Source organism: Aspergillus undulatus, assembly GCF_047715775.1.
Source record: "Aspergillus undulatus strain CBS 261.88 unplaced genomic scaffold BDV17scaffold_16, whole genome shotgun sequence".
NCBI lineage: Eukaryota > Fungi > Ascomycota > Eurotiomycetes > Eurotiales > Aspergillaceae > Aspergillus > Aspergillus undulatus.
The window spans coordinates 253,020-268,196 of NW_027396620.1; the positions used below are offsets into that span (position 1 = coordinate 253,020).

The 15,177-nt window shown below is 50.4% G+C and overlaps 6 protein-coding genes across 6 annotated transcripts; 3 read left to right on the plus strand and 3 right to left on the minus strand.

Moving 5' to 3' along the window:
* Positions 1–1,313: 1,313 nt before the first annotated feature.
* On the plus strand, positions 1,314–3,287 carry BDV17DRAFT_259924 (uncharacterized protein). Its single transcript, XM_073757486.1, has 2 exons — positions 1,314–2,077; positions 2,140–3,287. Exons 1-2 carry the CDS (start codon positions 1,721–1,723, stop codon positions 2,671–2,673), a joined length of 891 nt encoding a protein of 296 aa, XP_073616957.1. The 5' UTR covers positions 1,314–1,720; the 3' UTR covers positions 2,674–3,287.
* Positions 3,288–3,423: 136 nt separating this feature from the next.
* BDV17DRAFT_49065 (major facilitator superfamily domain-containing protein) lies at positions 3,424–5,631 on the minus strand. The gene is made up of 9 exons (XM_073764625.1): positions 5,327–5,631; positions 5,186–5,268; positions 5,035–5,132; positions 4,858–4,978; positions 4,418–4,796; positions 4,234–4,364; positions 3,836–4,172; positions 3,665–3,770; positions 3,424–3,602 (listed from the first exon to the last, which is right to left on the minus strand). Exons 1-9 carry the CDS (start codon positions 5,489–5,491, stop codon positions 3,532–3,534), a joined length of 1,491 nt encoding a protein of 496 aa, XP_073616958.1. The 5' UTR covers positions 5,492–5,631; the 3' UTR covers positions 3,424–3,531.
* Positions 5,632–6,351: 720 nt separating this feature from the next.
* Positions 6,352–7,303, minus strand: BDV17DRAFT_259933 (uncharacterized protein). Its single transcript, XM_073757487.1, has 2 exons — positions 7,040–7,303; positions 6,352–6,964 (listed from the first exon to the last, which is right to left on the minus strand). Exon 2 carries the CDS (start codon positions 6,852–6,854, stop codon positions 6,429–6,431), a length of 426 nt encoding a protein of 141 aa, XP_073616959.1. The 5' UTR covers positions 6,855–6,964; positions 7,040–7,303; the 3' UTR covers positions 6,352–6,428.
* Positions 7,304–10,323: 3,020 nt separating this feature from the next.
* Positions 10,324–11,782, plus strand: BDV17DRAFT_259936 (uncharacterized protein). The gene has a single exon (XM_073757488.1). It carries the CDS (start codon positions 10,354–10,356, stop codon positions 11,620–11,622), a length of 1,269 nt encoding a protein of 422 aa, XP_073616960.1. The 5' UTR covers positions 10,324–10,353; the 3' UTR covers positions 11,623–11,782.
* Positions 11,783–12,050: 268 nt separating this feature from the next.
* On the minus strand, positions 12,051–12,506 carry BDV17DRAFT_290108 (uncharacterized protein; the record flags this gene model as incomplete). Its single annotated transcript, XM_073761820.1, has 1 exon — positions 12,051–12,506. One exon carries the CDS (start codon positions 12,504–12,506, stop codon positions 12,051–12,053), a length of 456 nt encoding a protein of 151 aa, XP_073616961.1.
* Positions 12,507–13,309: 803 nt separating this feature from the next.
* On the plus strand, positions 13,310–14,773 carry BDV17DRAFT_259937 (class I SAM-dependent methyltransferase). Its single transcript, XM_073757489.1, has one exon. The coding sequence runs from the start codon at positions 13,352–13,354 to the stop codon at positions 14,252–14,254; it is 903 nt and encodes a 300-aa protein (XP_073616962.1). The 5' UTR covers positions 13,310–13,351; the 3' UTR covers positions 14,255–14,773.
* Positions 14,774–15,177: the final 404 nt, after the last annotated feature.

Below are 15,177 nucleotides of genomic sequence, written 5' to 3' on the forward strand. Positions count from 1 at the left end.
TGAATGAGTTATGGACGCTGAATGCCCTTTTTTGACAGCTTTGTTCTCTGCAACGGCGGCCCGGACTTCGTATTGGGTAAGTGTGTTCTTCTTGCCATTTGGGGAACCGCGAGCCATCAATTATAGTGCGGGCATTCTGATGCGGTTTGGAAACGGTGGGATTTTTCTTTGAAGTGGATGAGGAAGAGCGGGAGGGTGAACAGGATGCCGAGTAACAGCGAGAGGAATCTAGTCTCCTCCATGGCTGCGACTATCCAGTCTCGGAGAATCACGCCCAGAGAGTGAGGAGGAAAAGTAAAGGAACGAGAGAAATCGAGAAGAGAAGGAGGAGGGGAGTCATGAGAAGTGCACTTCGGTGGTGTTGCTATTCAACAAAAAGAGGACAGTTGTTGCAACCTTTGAGTAGGCAAAACAAGCCAGGCCACATAATAGGAAGCAGGCAGTGTTGGTGAAGTAAAGCAGTTGAAGCCTTTTGCGTGTTCAGTTCACAAGAGAACTCTGCTCATCCGATAAAGACCAGGTGTATTCACAGATGGCCCAACTCAGCAAATCCTCGGGGTTTGGTCTAGCGACTACCTAGGGTATTCTTTTCCTCCCCAGTAATGTTCACTGTGAAACCTACAGACTCGTTTCTAGAATGCAAGTTGGTTCACAGCGTGTAGTAAACAACTCTGCAGGCAACATTTTCTCAAACGGCATCAACCACATTCACTGTATCTTACCTCGTAGGCACCTGGGACGAACACAGGGCCGTCCAAGATTGCAAAATTCATTTAGACAAAGATGTTAGGCCAGTACAAGCTTCGCTCTACCGAAGAAGCCCGACCTGGCATACTGAATTGTCCTCAGACATCGGACGGTGGAGGTAGGAAAGTGCAGACCTTCTTCTGACGAAACTTCTAGCCACCCATATTCGAGATGCATTCTTGCGCCTCAAGGTATTTTGAGGCATTGAATCATCTCGAGTACCTATATTAGGGATGGATTTCCGATAGGATTTCCAGGCCAAGAACAGTATTAGGGCACGAATAGGTCGTCTGGGCTCGATAGGTGAGCCTCTAACCTCCCCTGCTCTGTTTCTGGTCTTAAGCTTCTTATAATGAACCTTGTAATAAAACAAAAGACCGCACGGCGCCTGAGCTCTGGTCCCACAGGGTGGAAGGCATTGGTTGGTCTGTAGAGCTAGCTTAATGTAGCCAAGCAATGCACAGCCTTGTGTCGACTCCAGGGAGTGCGTCAGGAGGAGGCGTTCAAAGCCTGGACTTAACGCGCCCAGAATCAGAAGAAAGAATCAGAAGAAACAAGGCCCAAGTGGTTGAGAAGGTGCAAGTAATTGCAACAGAGGTCTAGACACTTTACTCCATATATACGGTCTGCTGGATCCGAACTCTGTTGCTCCCCCGAAACCCCAACTTCGTCCAGGCCCTGCAGGACAAGGCTGACGCGCAGACCCTGGCGATAGCCCGTGTCCCAAGAACCGGCCGCCCTTAGCTCGACCAATGCGAATGCCAATGATTGGGTGACATGGTCAGTCGCAGTAAGTAAAGAGCAGTTAACCTGAAACCTGGCACGGAATGTATCCTAAAAAAAAAAAAAAGACCTGCGCTAGCCTGGCATGCTCGCTGTGCAGCCCCTCCATCGCCCTGTTAAAAATCAAAAATAAAGACCCTGGAATCCCAAGTTACCAAGACTTCCTCATTCCATCAGCCGCCAAAAGACAATGACGCGAATGAAACACCACACCCTCCTCATTCTCCTCCCTCTCTTCACCACCGCAGCAGCAGTATGCTACTACCCCAACGGCGAAAGCGACCCGAACCCACTCAACGGGAAATGCGTCTCAATCGAGGGCTTCAACAGCCCATGCTGCGCGACAAACCGGACCAATCCTTCCGGCGGCTCATTGGCCGACGGGCGCACCTCAGACCTATGCATGGAGAATGGCCTATGCAAGAACGTTGCTACTAGCACCGACGATGATGGCGAAGAGACGGTTATAACGGAGTACTGGCGCGGGTTGTGTACGAGTTCGGAGTGGCCGGAGAGTAGTTGTTTAGACGTGTGCGGTACTGGTCAGGTATATACCTATATAATCACATTATGGAATGAACTTGGTCTGACGGATCTGATTGTACACAGGGCGCCGGAAGAACAATGCAACTTACACCCTGCGACGGGACAGACAACTCGACGGAATGGTGCTGTGGAACATCTGATTCCTGCTGCGGGACGAGCAACGCTGTTACAATTGCCCCTGTGCTCGCTGCTCTGGCGTCCTCTTCCGCCTCTCCCTCTGCCTCGCCCTCACCGACACCCAGTGAAAGTATTACAGCAACACCAACCCCGGTGGACGACGACGCAAAAGACGATAAAAGCTCCTCGAGTGGGCTATCAGCAGGTGCCAAAGCCGGAATCGGGGTCGGAGTTGGCGTCGGCGCGATTCTCATACTCGGAGTCCTGGTATTTTGGTGGATGCGTCGGAGCAAGGCAACTGTCAGAGGCCATGCACCTACGCCGTCGAAACCGACACTGTTGGCTGAGAGGGATTTTGTCTTGCCTCCTCAGGAAAAGGACCAGCAGCGGAGGATTGTTGAGATGGATGGTGGGAATATGTACGAGCTTCAGGGAGAGGATGGAATGAGGCATGAGTTACCGGTTGCGAGGCATGACTAGGGATATTATCCTAGATATTGACTTATGTTAGGTGTTGTATATATCTAGTCCCACATTGGACTTAGCGATAATTGTCGACCATACCCTTCTGATAACACAGTTTGATTGAAAGCGTTCAGGCCTGATATGTCAACCATTGAATTGAGAAGGATATAACCATAGTGCTGATGGGGATATAATAAGTAAACTCTGCTCCAAGGTGATACCTCTATTCACTTCCTACGTATACTAAGATAGATTCCAGATCCTTATGCATTGATGAGTCAACAAGAACAACAGAGTGGAGCTTCCTTTCTCTTTTCTGTGAATCTGGACAGTGGATACTGTGGATGGAAGACTTGATGGGGATACCACAAACAAACAGATGTTGTACTTGATTTCAATCCGATATCTCAATGAGTGGCAACGCATCGAATTCTTCGCTCTCTCCGCATTTTCACCGGATAATGTCAGGGCCTGCCGACGAGGGCAGGTTGAACCGGACCCCGGGCCGTTTGGTAGTGAATGTGCTGAGAGCTGCTACTGTGGCCATCGCGGATTCATGGGGGCAGTTGAGATGGTTGTGAGGGGTTGGGGTTTTGCAGGTCAGAGGAGAATCGTGTGTAGGAATGACATTCTCGTAGGCCGAAAGATGCTCTCATAATTAATTTCTAAGTCACTTTTATCCTGATTGAAAATGCTAATCCGTGACCGCTGCCCTACCTATTGTAGGATGCCCTTCCACCTGTTATCTCCTGTCGTCTCGTCTCGTAACACGTTCATATTCTTCATGCAATCCTTGGAGACTTTCAAGCCCTCTTCCTAATTGAGCAGATGAGCAAGAAAAATCCAAGCGTGGGGCGAGATAATGGAATCAATCTAAGTCAGAGCAACCGGTCGTTGCCTGACGACGGCAAGAATGGCGAGGACGATTGCTGTGATGGCAACGGCTTGATTCGAATACACATGTTAATTCAAGTAGGAAATAGGGCATATATGCGGGTACACTCACTGGGACACACAATGTAGCTTTCCCTGAAGATAGACCGCACGGTCTCTCTCAAGGGCATGGGCAAGGAAGCCCCTGCCTGACGATCGCTAATGAGATGTTTAATTAGCTGCAGTTTTGAGCAGCAGTCAGTATGCGGTCTACATTTATGTAATGTAACAGGGAATGACGAACCTTGATACTCTCAGGACCAGACCCAATCGCGCCCTCCAACCGCCGCCTAAACACTCTCTTCACCAACGCCCCCGTCGCCGCAACACCAGTAATTGCGCCGACCTGTTGCGAGAGATAATAAGTCGTGATGGCGGTAGCTTCGCACCCCTTTGGCGCGACGGCAGCGAGTGCGACAAATTGGCTTGAGTACAGCATTGCCAGACCCCCGAAGAGAATGAATGGGTAGATGGCTTCCCAGATAAAGGGCTCTTGGATGTTCCAGCGGAGGATGAGGACAAAGTAGAATGCTGCTCCGATGCCGGGGCCAATTATGCACCAGCGGCGCCAGTGGCCGGTTCTGTGGTGATAAAACCACTTTAGACTGAGGTACATTTTCGTGGAATGGGATGGGTGCATACCTTTCTATCAGTTTTGCGCCGATGACGGAACCCAATGCAAAACCTAGAGGTACTGGTAGGTAGCAGAGTGCACCTCCTGCGGGCGGTAGTTCTTTTGTTCGGACCCAGTAGTCTGAGATCATGGGTAATATCTAGAGGCTGTCAGAACTGAAACCTAGATCAAGGTGAATAGGAGTATACTCGCCGAGAAAGCCGACACCTCTGACATCATCTGGATTCCGTAGTACAGACCCAATTGGCTCGGTTTAAGAAGATACAGAGGAATCAACGGCCTTTCAGCCCAGAACGCCTCTACCAAGCAGAAGCTGAGAAGGAAGGCGACCAGTAACGGCGCCGCTATTATTAGCAGGCGGTCACTCCCTCCCTGACCCAGGTCCGGTATAAGTTGGAGGGTCCAGAGGAAACAAAGAAGGGCGGGAATCAGAAGCAGAAGGCCGGGAATGTCGAATGTCTTGAGGAAGCTCCTTGCGTTTGTAGAAGTAGCAAGGGGTCTATCCGCCGTTAACGTCGAAGAAATGAGCAGGACGCATAGAGCTGCCAATGGGACATGAGCCAAGAACGCCCTATAGAAGTAGAGCAAAGGTTATTGGATATCGTCAAGAACAATACTTCCTTGGGGCGTACCATCTCCATCCGACCCAGGCAGTCACCAGTCCTCCCAGAGGGGCTCCGCAAGAGTGGCCCAGCATAGAGGCGACAGTGGCGTAGGACCGTAGCAACGCAACCTGCCGAGAGCTGCCATTTTCTACGAGCGCACCATTAGCAATTATTCAAGCGAAGATGTTCAAGCTGGATAGTTACCGTTGAAAACCACAGAGACCAGCTCAACCATGCCAGACCCCCCGAGCCCAGAAATCACCCGCCCGAAGATAACCGAGATGGCGGTCAACGATGTCCCACTAGCAGATATTAAACACCATCCCTCGTTCAAATGATATAGGATTTGACTCACGCCAGGGCACATCCACCGATGTACAATAGGTACGCAAGACTGAGCGTCTTTTTGCGGCCTACCAAGTCGCAGAGTTGGCCGTACTTGAGAAACGTCAGCTAGAGCCTTACCGAAGCGCATTATGGATTCGAAATCACGTACAAGGGGAAGAGCAATTATGTAACCAACGTTATAGGACGTAAGAATCCATGTCGTGGCGTTGGAAGCACCCAGGCTCACAGAGATGTCGCTGACTGTGGTAAGAACGAAGGAGTCGTCCGCGTTTGCAAGGAAGGAACCTTGACGTGAAACGGCATCAGCGCCCATAGTCAGGGGAGGATCTAGACGTCTGACTACCCACCGAGTAAAAGAGCGCTTATGGCGAGCTTGCTGACACTGCCGGGTCTTGGGGTCGCTCCGTTCTCTTCGTCTTTACGGGGGTCATCGAGCAACGGGGTGCGCTCCTGGTCAGTCATTATGAGACCTGAGACCTCGATAACGAAATTGAATGAACCTAGAGCCAGCGAAGAAGAGGTGAGAAGTTCGTGCAAGAAGGAAAATTGGAGGTCAGCGGGGAAATCTACCCCAAAAGTGGAGTCACGCAACGTTAGGTAAGGAAGAGCTCTGGATGCAGGGCTGGACTAGGGCTACCGATTGTCGTAATCTGCGCCAGCTGAAGGCGAACGGACCACAATCGGCGGACCGTGCCAGATCTCCAGATCGCCGGATCAGATTGCTGGAGTCTTATTAATTCATTATTGAGTTTTCTTCCAGGATTCGGATACCCTAAGCGATAAACCCGAGAGGAATGGAAGGGATCCCCGCAGGACATGCATGTCGGCATTGCTCGGGTCCTGACTCGGCGCAAGGTATTAGCTAGTTTAATGCACAGTATCAGAGTTTAGCGCGGTGCAGGAAAATCAATGACTGCATGGGATTGGACTGGGAGACAGTATTTGCTATGTTCCCACCTGCGAACTCCCTGCGCATTGGCCCATGCGCCCACCACCATGCATGCAGACTTTGCAAATCCAGCCGGTGTAATTTGGACCAAAGATTGGTTGGTCAGTCTTTGGTGGGCTATCCCAGGTAGAGTACCTCTGCCACAGGTGTCGCAGTAGGTGCCATCTTTCTTGCATAAAGGAGGCCAGCTGTGCACGTACTTCTCGTGCTCCCATCACTACACCCGGCTCTCGGGAGTTCTCCAGACTACTCAGCAGCAGCGTCGAAGAAGGGTCTAAATATGATAACAAAAAAAAAAAAATTACATGAACTCGTCCGGCCGGGCAAGTGAAATCGAGACGCAGGATCGTCTGTCTGGGACCCTCCAGCTGGGGCGTGTCCCTACCGCGTAGGGCTGAGCGGCTGGGTCGTAAGATCGAGGGGGATCTGCAAGTGATCTGATCTCGACGAGATCTCTTCTGAGATCTAACAGCAAGAGAGTCAATCTTTGGAAGCGAATCCACAAATCACTTCTCATATGCCCAAGCAATGAAATCATGGCGGTGCCTAATTTTGTGTGGGGACATTCAGGGGCCAAAGGGTGGAAATTATTCCCGATGATTCCTAGCTCAGCCTCTTTCTTCCAGACATTAATCCTAGCCAGAAACAACATGCCGAAGAAGAAGACGAAACCACCGCATGCACCATGAGCATAGCTGCGGACAAGATTGATAGCCCCGACGCGCATCGAGACCTGGAAGGGCTCTCAACCCTGGCCCACCAACAAGCGACCCCCACAACACCGCCCAGGAACAGGAACACGCAGAGCTGGATGGCGATCTCCAAGGGCACGATCTGGTAAGAAGCCCTCGTTGCGAATTTTCCATTTTCTTGGCGATCGACCGATTGTGCTAACTTTTGGGCTGTACGTAGCCTTGCCGCATTCAATTATGCCTTTCTCATGGTAAAACAATATTGCGAAAAGGATGACCAAGCGAAGGCCGCTAGATACATTGGCTACCTCCTGATGATAGTAAACTTTCTGATGTTTGCTCTCCCGGCTGTTTGGAGGGATATTCGCAGGATTCATCGGGAGACTTCCTAGGGAAGAAATAGGATCGGGCGCGGGAGGATTGCCGAAGAGTATATTGTATGTATACTGAAGAGTCAAAAAAGAGCGACTATCATACGGTGTTCTCTAAATATAAGTCATCTATCAGTCTTCATCTGGTCCCAACGTCGAGCCCCGTAGCCCCGCCTCTCAAACACCTATATCAGCTTCCACGTCGCCTCCCCTTGAACTCAAGACACATTCCCCCTTTCATTGCTGCACCATCGGTATAGACGAGCTTGATAGAACTCATGTCCAAGACAAACTCTAGCATATTCTGGCGCCGTCGGAAATCTGGCGCCCTATTTATTTCCTGGAGTCAGAAAGCGTCTCGCAGCAGCGCTCAGCAGAAATAAGTTATACTCACCACCAGCTTCGTACAGACGTCCGCCGATGCGAATATAGACGTCTAGGTAATTATATTATATGTCAGCCCGGCTCAACTAGCTTGCTACATTCGCATGATACGGAAGACGAAAATGGACAGACTCACCTCCATAGCTCGAAGGCCAGTTGAAAGCCACCGAGTTTGTATCTCCGGGACAGACCGCCGCATCAACCCAGAAGTAAGCGCAACCACCGTCGATGTCGACGGATGCGCCGTTGGTGACGTTAGATGTCTGTGTCGCTGCCGTCCTGGACCCAGCCGTCGTGGCCGAAGTTGTTGTGGAAGTTTGTGGCCGATGCGACGGCCGCGAGGCCAGGGATGACGAGCTTGGAGGAGTGCATTTTGGTGCAGTCAGTGAGTTGGTTTGATTTCTTGTTTGTCTTCAGATTGGGGTTCGAATCGGAGAAGATGGATCGTGGTGTATGGATGGATGGATGGATGGATGGATGGATGGATGGATGGATGTGAGGGGGACGAAAGACCCTTTTATACCTTTTCGTCTGATGACTTGCGGATATCCTGACCGGGCCCGGAGTTCCACCTCTCAAGTCTACTTCTCTCGTGTTTCAGTTTAGATGCATCCGGGAGCCGACGAGATGCCATTGCGCCTCATGGGCGTAAGCCTGTCTGACCCTGACCACAGTCTTTCGGCTCGAAGCCCGCGATGCGACAAGTTGTACCCTCTGCTCCGAAGGTGTATCGCGCAAGTAATCAATCCAGCTAATGAGGCACCTCTGGGATTGTTGACGAAATGCAGAGCGGCTGAACAAGACATGGGCTTGTGCATGGTATACTATTGGGTCTTCCGTGCATATGCAAGGCGCCCAAGGCAAAGTAGTGATATTTAGAGTGGTATATCATGGAGAAGGACTTAAGATATCTCTGTATACCGGGAGTATGTAGTATGTAGGGCATGGTTCGAAGAACCTTATGCTGAAGGAAGCTGGTGGCTTGCGAGGCTGCTGATCTGCCCTGCATGAGAGGAAGGCGATTAACGGACAAATAAGACAGAATCCCAGCCCGTTCGACCGCTTGTTCCATTTAATTGTTCAGGTTATTGGCTAGTTATCCATGGATTCCCGCTAGTTTCCTCATAGAGAAGTTACCTGACGGACCCGCAGTTCCGGGCACCTGGCAGCCTCAGCCCTGTCGTCAGCCCTAAGTCAAATCCTCATCACCGAGCCGGACACCCCGATCAGTAAGACAGGAAAAGAAAATAATGAAAGTTCTCGAAGTATTGGCGCTGGTTGGTTGAAAGCCGGACTCCAGCTGGGTTGTGCCGAGTTGGGATGGTGGGAGGGGCTTGCTGAAGGTAGGTGAGGATGGAGACTTGGTTCTGAGCTTGAGCCTGCATTTTGGCAGTAAAGGAGGGTGAAGGGTGTCTTGATTTGATGAGTTGAAGATGGGTTAGATAACAATATTGTGCAATATGTGAGAAGACAGATGCTTGTTCAACAGGGCTACTAAGGAGATACGGTTTTTATAGTAGAGGAATAAACTATATTTAGTCTGGATTCATTCAGTGACTCACACAAATGCACACTTCACAAAAGTCATCATATATCCTTCATTAGTAGGTATCACTGTCATCCCAGACTATAACCATATTCCATGAAATTGAGTATTTTACCTGGACAGTCAAGTTATCCTCCTTTGCAGAAGTGGTAATGAAATTGCGGGTTTCAAAGCCGGGCTGAAAATTTGAGTTGCTTGTTCAGGACTAAATGCTATGGAGAGCAGTACCGCCCATCAGTACCTTTCAAGGCTAAGTCTATCAAAAGGTATTGGTTCGGCTTAATATCTATATCTAACTGATTGTTAAGAGGTGTCAGGATAGTCCTACCGTTTTCAGTGTCTGTTTGAGCTTCTAGATAAGATTCAAGATCTCCTTGCACAAGACTAACTCCAATTCGTACTAAGCGTTAACAGTAAGGAGTAATTCGCTATAGCCGCCAAGGCGCTTATAACTTCTGACCTTGTGTTCCAGAGTTTGTCGATCGATATTGTCTAAGTATTCCTTATCCTCGTAGTCTTGGAACCACCCAAGCATTATCCCGGCCATAACGAGCCCAATTATTCAGAGGCCACCGTAAGGGCCTGTAGATTATAAGTAATTGAATGGTTCCAGATGAGGTTCGAGTTTGTGGAGGATGAGCAAAGGTGTGAAATCTAACCTCGACGACCGCATAAAGATAACAGATTCAGCTATAGCAAAGTATCACTACGCTGGAGAAGACATTGTCTAGGTCCTAATAATACCACAAGGGAATCAAAATGTCGATGTATGCTGTTAAGCTTCATGTTCCCGATTTCTTGGCGATGCGGTGGACATTTCCAGTTCTTCCTGCCCAAGCGATTCGGAGCCGTTGAAAAAGAAATTCTATTTTAAGTGTCCTGGAGGGGTCTACTACATGGGACCCTGTGTCCTGGTTTATCATCAACGAGTGAGGATGTTAGGATAACCGCCGGCACCCAGGACCCTGGCTCATGTACCCCCGTCAACACTGCGGCACGGTCCACATGCATGAAACTAAGACGAACCGTCTGGTTTAGTGGCCAGTGCTGTTCGAAACGAAACACAGCCAAAAGTCTAAGCCACGAAAGTGTGGCAGAGCAATGATGTACTCGCTTTTGCTCCTTAGGCAGACATGTTACTCCCCTACGCGCTGGGAGTATATAGAGGGGGCCCGCATTCTTGAAAACCCTACAAACTCGGGAGCTGTATACTACTTCGACATCATCGTCACCATGCCTTCCCACCACTCACACAGACAACCTCGCCTCCACCTCTCCGAAATCCTCGACCTCTACCCAGACGAAGAACCAATTTGCGCCGGATACGCCCGCTCCCAGGGTCGTCGCTGCCACTGCCGCACAAATGCCCGCGGTCGTAGCGCGGCGATGGCTCTCTTAAACGAGGGAACCAAAGACCTCTATGCGGGATGGTGTATTGACGACCTACTCGAGGACCTCGCGCCGCATGTTCTCTGCACGAGGTTCCATCAGAGCCAGGCACTGGATCTTGTCGCAAAGTGGCAGGGAAAAGTCGACCGGTTCTGGGACTCCTATACTTCAACTCGCTCACCGTCCTACATTCCTCCTACATCGGCGCGACGAGAAACTGTGCAAGCGTTATCCCTTACTCAATATAGGCGTCGAGTGGGTCCTTGGGAATCGGATTTCATACCCATTGAACTTGCGGAACTTCAAGCGGAGCTCTACATCGAACAGCAAGCGGCTGCCGCTGCAGCTGCACAGGCGCCAGTGACTTCATATGGACAAATTTATTCGGGTACAGGTCCCCGATCCAGTCGCCCAGAGCGAGGCCTTGGTGGAATCAACAGTCGTCCTGCAGACTCTGAGAGTAGACGGAGTGATCGCCCGGCAACAACAAGACGTACAGTACCAGCACCAGCCAGCCCGGTTAATGTTACAAACGCGCCACGAGCCGTCTCAAGCCCGAGCCCGAGCACCCGGACAGTCCGTGGGATTGCCTTCGCTGAAGCATCGGACAGTGAGACATCAGCAACTGCCACACCAAATACCACTACCACCACCAGGTCAACCTCCTCAGCCACCTCGGCCGCACCATCCAGGCGTGCTACATCCGCACCAAGAGCAGGACCAACCTCCACTCGTGCTCCTGGTTCTCCCAGACGAAGAGCAAGCCAGCCTATTGCGAATATCTCCACCTCCACCTCCACCTCCACTCGAACGAATAATGTAACTCGTCGACTAGTTGAAGGAGACTGCGGGGTCTGTCTGGAGCCACTACAAAAGGCCTCCTCTGGCGATGACGGCCAGTACGATGAGGAGGACAGCGAAAGGGAAAGGGAACAATATGAAGAAGAAGAAGAAGAAGAAGAAGAAGAGGAGGAGGAGGAGGAGGAGGATGAGAGTGTTTCCTGGTGCAAAGCCCAATGTGGCGTGAACTATCACACCAAGTGTATCGAGCAGTGGTTGCAGACAAGTACGCATTCCAGCTGTCCGACTTGTCGGTGTAGATGGAGAGACTAGTGTTTTCTCTTTAATGAAATGTTCAGTTAGTCCGTTCAGGACACATTTAACCAGGTAGACGTCATATAGAATCCTTTCCTCCGTATTCTGTATCAGTATTTTACCTGGACTTTCTTATACTGTTCTTCCAAAACCATCCCGATCTAACCATGAAGGTGCTCAAGGGGCGTTCAAGTACATCTCTAGTGGCGATCCAGGAGCCAGGTTTTGTGACAATCTCCATATTCAAGCTTAGAAATGAGTCAAGTCTAGTTCCAGAGCTGAGGGCTGCATCCAGAACATATAATAGACGTCGCTCAAATAATCATATTCACTCAAGGAAGCAATATCCTCTTTCCGAATTTGTCCCCGAGACCTTTCGCTTACTTTCCCCAGGCAACTCAAACACACGACGCTCTGTAACCTCTACCTCAGCCGGCGAGGTAGTTTCAGTGGAAGCCGGTACGGTATTTAGATTGCCAGTCTCCCCTCCTCTTTTCCCAATCACACCCCGACGGTAGAGAAGTATTGCCCCTGACGATAACGAGAATGCCTCCAATGCTCACGCCAGCTCCAATCCCGGCCTTTGTGCCGGTTGCCAGGCCGTTTGCACCACCGCTGTTTGCTGTCGGGTGAGGAGAGTAGACTGTGACGGTCGCGGGGGAGGTGGGATCCGGGGAAGTTTCTGGTGTGCCATTTGGCGAATCACTCGACTCGGTGGTCGTAGGTATCGAAGTCCATCCATCGGTGCCGCTGTCCGAGTCGGTGATGGTAATTGTCGTGGTCGTGGTACCGCTGGTGATCTCGGACGTGGGCGCGGTTGATATGACGGAACCGTCCTCGTTGGTGTAGCTTGTAATATACTCTGCGGTGTCCACATCCCCAATGAACGTTTCTGACCACATCAAAGGGGGTTATATACGGAGTGCTCATACGTATGCAACTCGAAGCAAGAACAAGAGGGGTTTGGAGGGTTTCTCACACATTCTCAATATCAACCAAACAACCTCTACGGCACAACCACGGACTGGGAAGTTTAGAGAGAAGCGAAAAGGGGATTCCCCGCGGAAAGGGATCATGTCTTCGAATTTCTCCTCCCCTGGGCTGCGGCGCTATTGTAGGAGGTGCCTTAGTACGCGCACTGAATCAAGCAGCGATCGTTGTCATTGGGGGTGGACATGGCGATCTCAAGCTAAAGTACAGGGATGACATTCCATCAGGTCGTCGGAGAAACCGGTAGATACTACGGAGTGTCTATCTAAATACTAACACGGACTCCCTCTTCATTATGTCTTCTGCGGTGGGAGAGTTATTCGAATATTATAAGGTATCGAAACCTCATGGTTGTGCTTGTTCACCTGACTTCCGTAACCCTACCTGACTACGAACTCCCGTGTCGTCGCGCCATGTGCACCTCCTCCAGCTGACGCATTTCGCAGCGCCTAATATAAACTCAATGAACAAATAAGGACATACAATGGTTATTACTTAAACACCATAACTCCTTGCCAGCTGGCGTGTGGCTTGAACGCCGCCAGAAGTCGGGTACCTGGTAAGCTAGTACCGAGGGTACCCGCTATCCGCGAGGCGCAGCGGAGGGGTGGGGGCCGGGTCGAAGGCTGCGCCGTTTAATCTCCAACTCAACTTAACTTTGTCGTCATCTTTTCTCTACCCCTGCTGTCTTTTCACATTTATTTTGTTCACATCTTCTTAACCCAAGCATACCTTGGTTCTCTTACTCTATTACGCCATGGCTCCGGAATCCGACAGAGAACCCCTGATCAACGACAACCCCCAGATCCAATCTTACTACCACAGCCTCGAATCACGAATTGGATACCGGCTGCTCCTAAATGGAGCACGACATTTCGGCTTCTATGAAAATGACACCTGGTGGCCATTTCCGCTAAGCAAGGCTCTGCGCGCGATGGAAGACAAGCTAGCAGAAGCATTAAACCTTCCAGCGGGCTCGTATGTTCTAGATGCCGGATGTGGCGTTGGCCGCGTTGCAATCCATCTAGCGACCAAGCATGGCCTGAGGGTCGAGGGTATTGATATTGTCGAGCACCACTTACACAAAGCAAGACGACATATTGCCCAATCAGGTCTTCCTAGCAGGCAGGTCTCGGTGCGGAGAATGGACTACCACCACCTAGAGTCTTTCGAGGCTGAAACGTTCGATGGCATTTATACCATGGAAACATTCTCTCATGCTACGGATGCCGAAGCGGTTCTAGCAGGGTTCTTCCGAGTCCTACAACCTGGAGGCCGTCTATCAATATTTGATTATGACCATGAGCTAGGCGAAGGGTCCTCGGGAGAAATGGCAGATTCTATGCGTAAGATCAACGAGTATTCTGCAATGCCGATGAATGGTTTGTCACAGCCAGGGGTATTCCAGCGGATGCTTGAGGGTGCTGGGTTCACGAATGTGGTTGTGCGGGATTATTCCGACAATATTAAGCCTATGACACGACTATTCTTTCTAATCGCTTACGTTCCTTTCCTCATCGTTACGTTCTTCGGCTTGGAAAGGTATTTTATCAATACTATTGCGGGGGTCCAGTCCTACCGCGGCCGCAAACACTGGCGGTATCTGGCCATCTCAGCAACGAAACCGGGGGCACTTGTTGAGACGGCAAAAGATCGGTAGCCCCTCTAAGGGCTCTCAGGCAAAGTAACCCAGGAGAACGCCATCCTTATTGCCTAAGACGGGTCTCCCTGCGTATGCCATCGCCATCAGCACTTGTAAATCCTCAACAGTGCGAAACGGAATTTTTGAAAAGACTTTGGATATCAAACAATCAAGAGCTGCGGCTAACGCGGCTAGCGCGACGAAGGCAATATCTGGCCCGGCAGCATGGCAAAGACGGTCTCAAGACGAAGCCAAATAAGTGCATGTTTGTCTGGCATGTCTTCGGCCATTGTAGTGCCAAGGTAGTTTCATGTTGGAGGTTAGTCGGTGTGTGAAGGATCCCACGATTGTGGCTTGCGCCGACTTGTTTGCTATGGGTACATCGAGAAAAAAAAGCAAAAACGAGAACCAAAAAAAAAAAAAATCTCCATATCAATGGATCTGAAGCCTAACTGCGAAATTATGTGTAACCCACGCTACGATGGGCCACACTGCCCCTCCATACTTCGGTTATTGCCTGCATATCGAGCAAGTCCCGTGTTTTCCATTCACAACAGCGTAGATAAAATGGGATTCTTGGGGATTCTCAGGCTCAGAGCCCAAGAGTCTACTCTTGTCTGCTTCATTATTCGAGATCTTCGCGCTCAATTCAACGTAGGCAGTTATTAAATAAGGCATCGAGCTCCAGGCTCTCCCGGATTCTAGCCGTCAAGCTTGACCTCGAGCCAGACCCTTACTGACCAGGAACAACGCATTAAGTTGAGCGTGAGTACGACCTACATGATTCTCCTGAAACCGAAGATGGTGGCTTGTATGTGGCGACGTTGTTCCGAGGGATAAGCAATGCCTCCCTACTAACAAGTCCAAAGCCAGACAGGACCGCAGGACAGGGACGCTGACTCAATCGATACATAACCTGAGGTTTGAGAGCCTTGCCTTTG

Bases quoted from the DNA above. Each gene is read 5' to 3' on its own strand.
- BDV17DRAFT_259924 (XM_073757486.1), top strand. From the start codon at position 1,721: ATGACGCGAATGAAACACCACACCCTCCTCATTCTCCTCCCTCTCTTC. The intron at 2,078-2,139 runs GTATATACCTAT...GATTGTACACAG, and splicing joins ACGTGTGCGGTACTGGTCAG to GGCGCCGGAAGAACAATGCA.
- BDV17DRAFT_49065 (XM_073764625.1), bottom strand. From the start codon at position 5,491: ATGGGCGCTGATGCCGTTTCACGTCAAGGTTCCTTCCTTGCAAACGCG. The intron at 5,133-5,185 runs GTGAGTCAAATC...AATATCTGCTAG, and splicing joins ATCGGTGGATGTGCCCTGGC to TGGGACATCGTTGACCGCCA. The intron at 4,365-4,417 runs GCGAGTATACTC...GACAGCCTCTAG, and splicing joins CAGAGGTGTCGGCTTTCTCG to ATATTACCCATGATCTCAGA.
- BDV17DRAFT_259936 (XM_073757488.1), top strand. From the start codon at position 10,354: ATGCCTTCCCACCACTCACACAGACAACCTCGCCTCCACCTCTCCGAA.
- BDV17DRAFT_259933 (XM_073757487.1), bottom strand. From the start codon at position 6,854: ATGCGCGTCGGGGCTATCAATCTTGTCCGCAGCTATGCTCATGGTGCA.
- BDV17DRAFT_259937 (XM_073757489.1), top strand. From the start codon at position 13,352: ATGGCTCCGGAATCCGACAGAGAACCCCTGATCAACGACAACCCCCAG.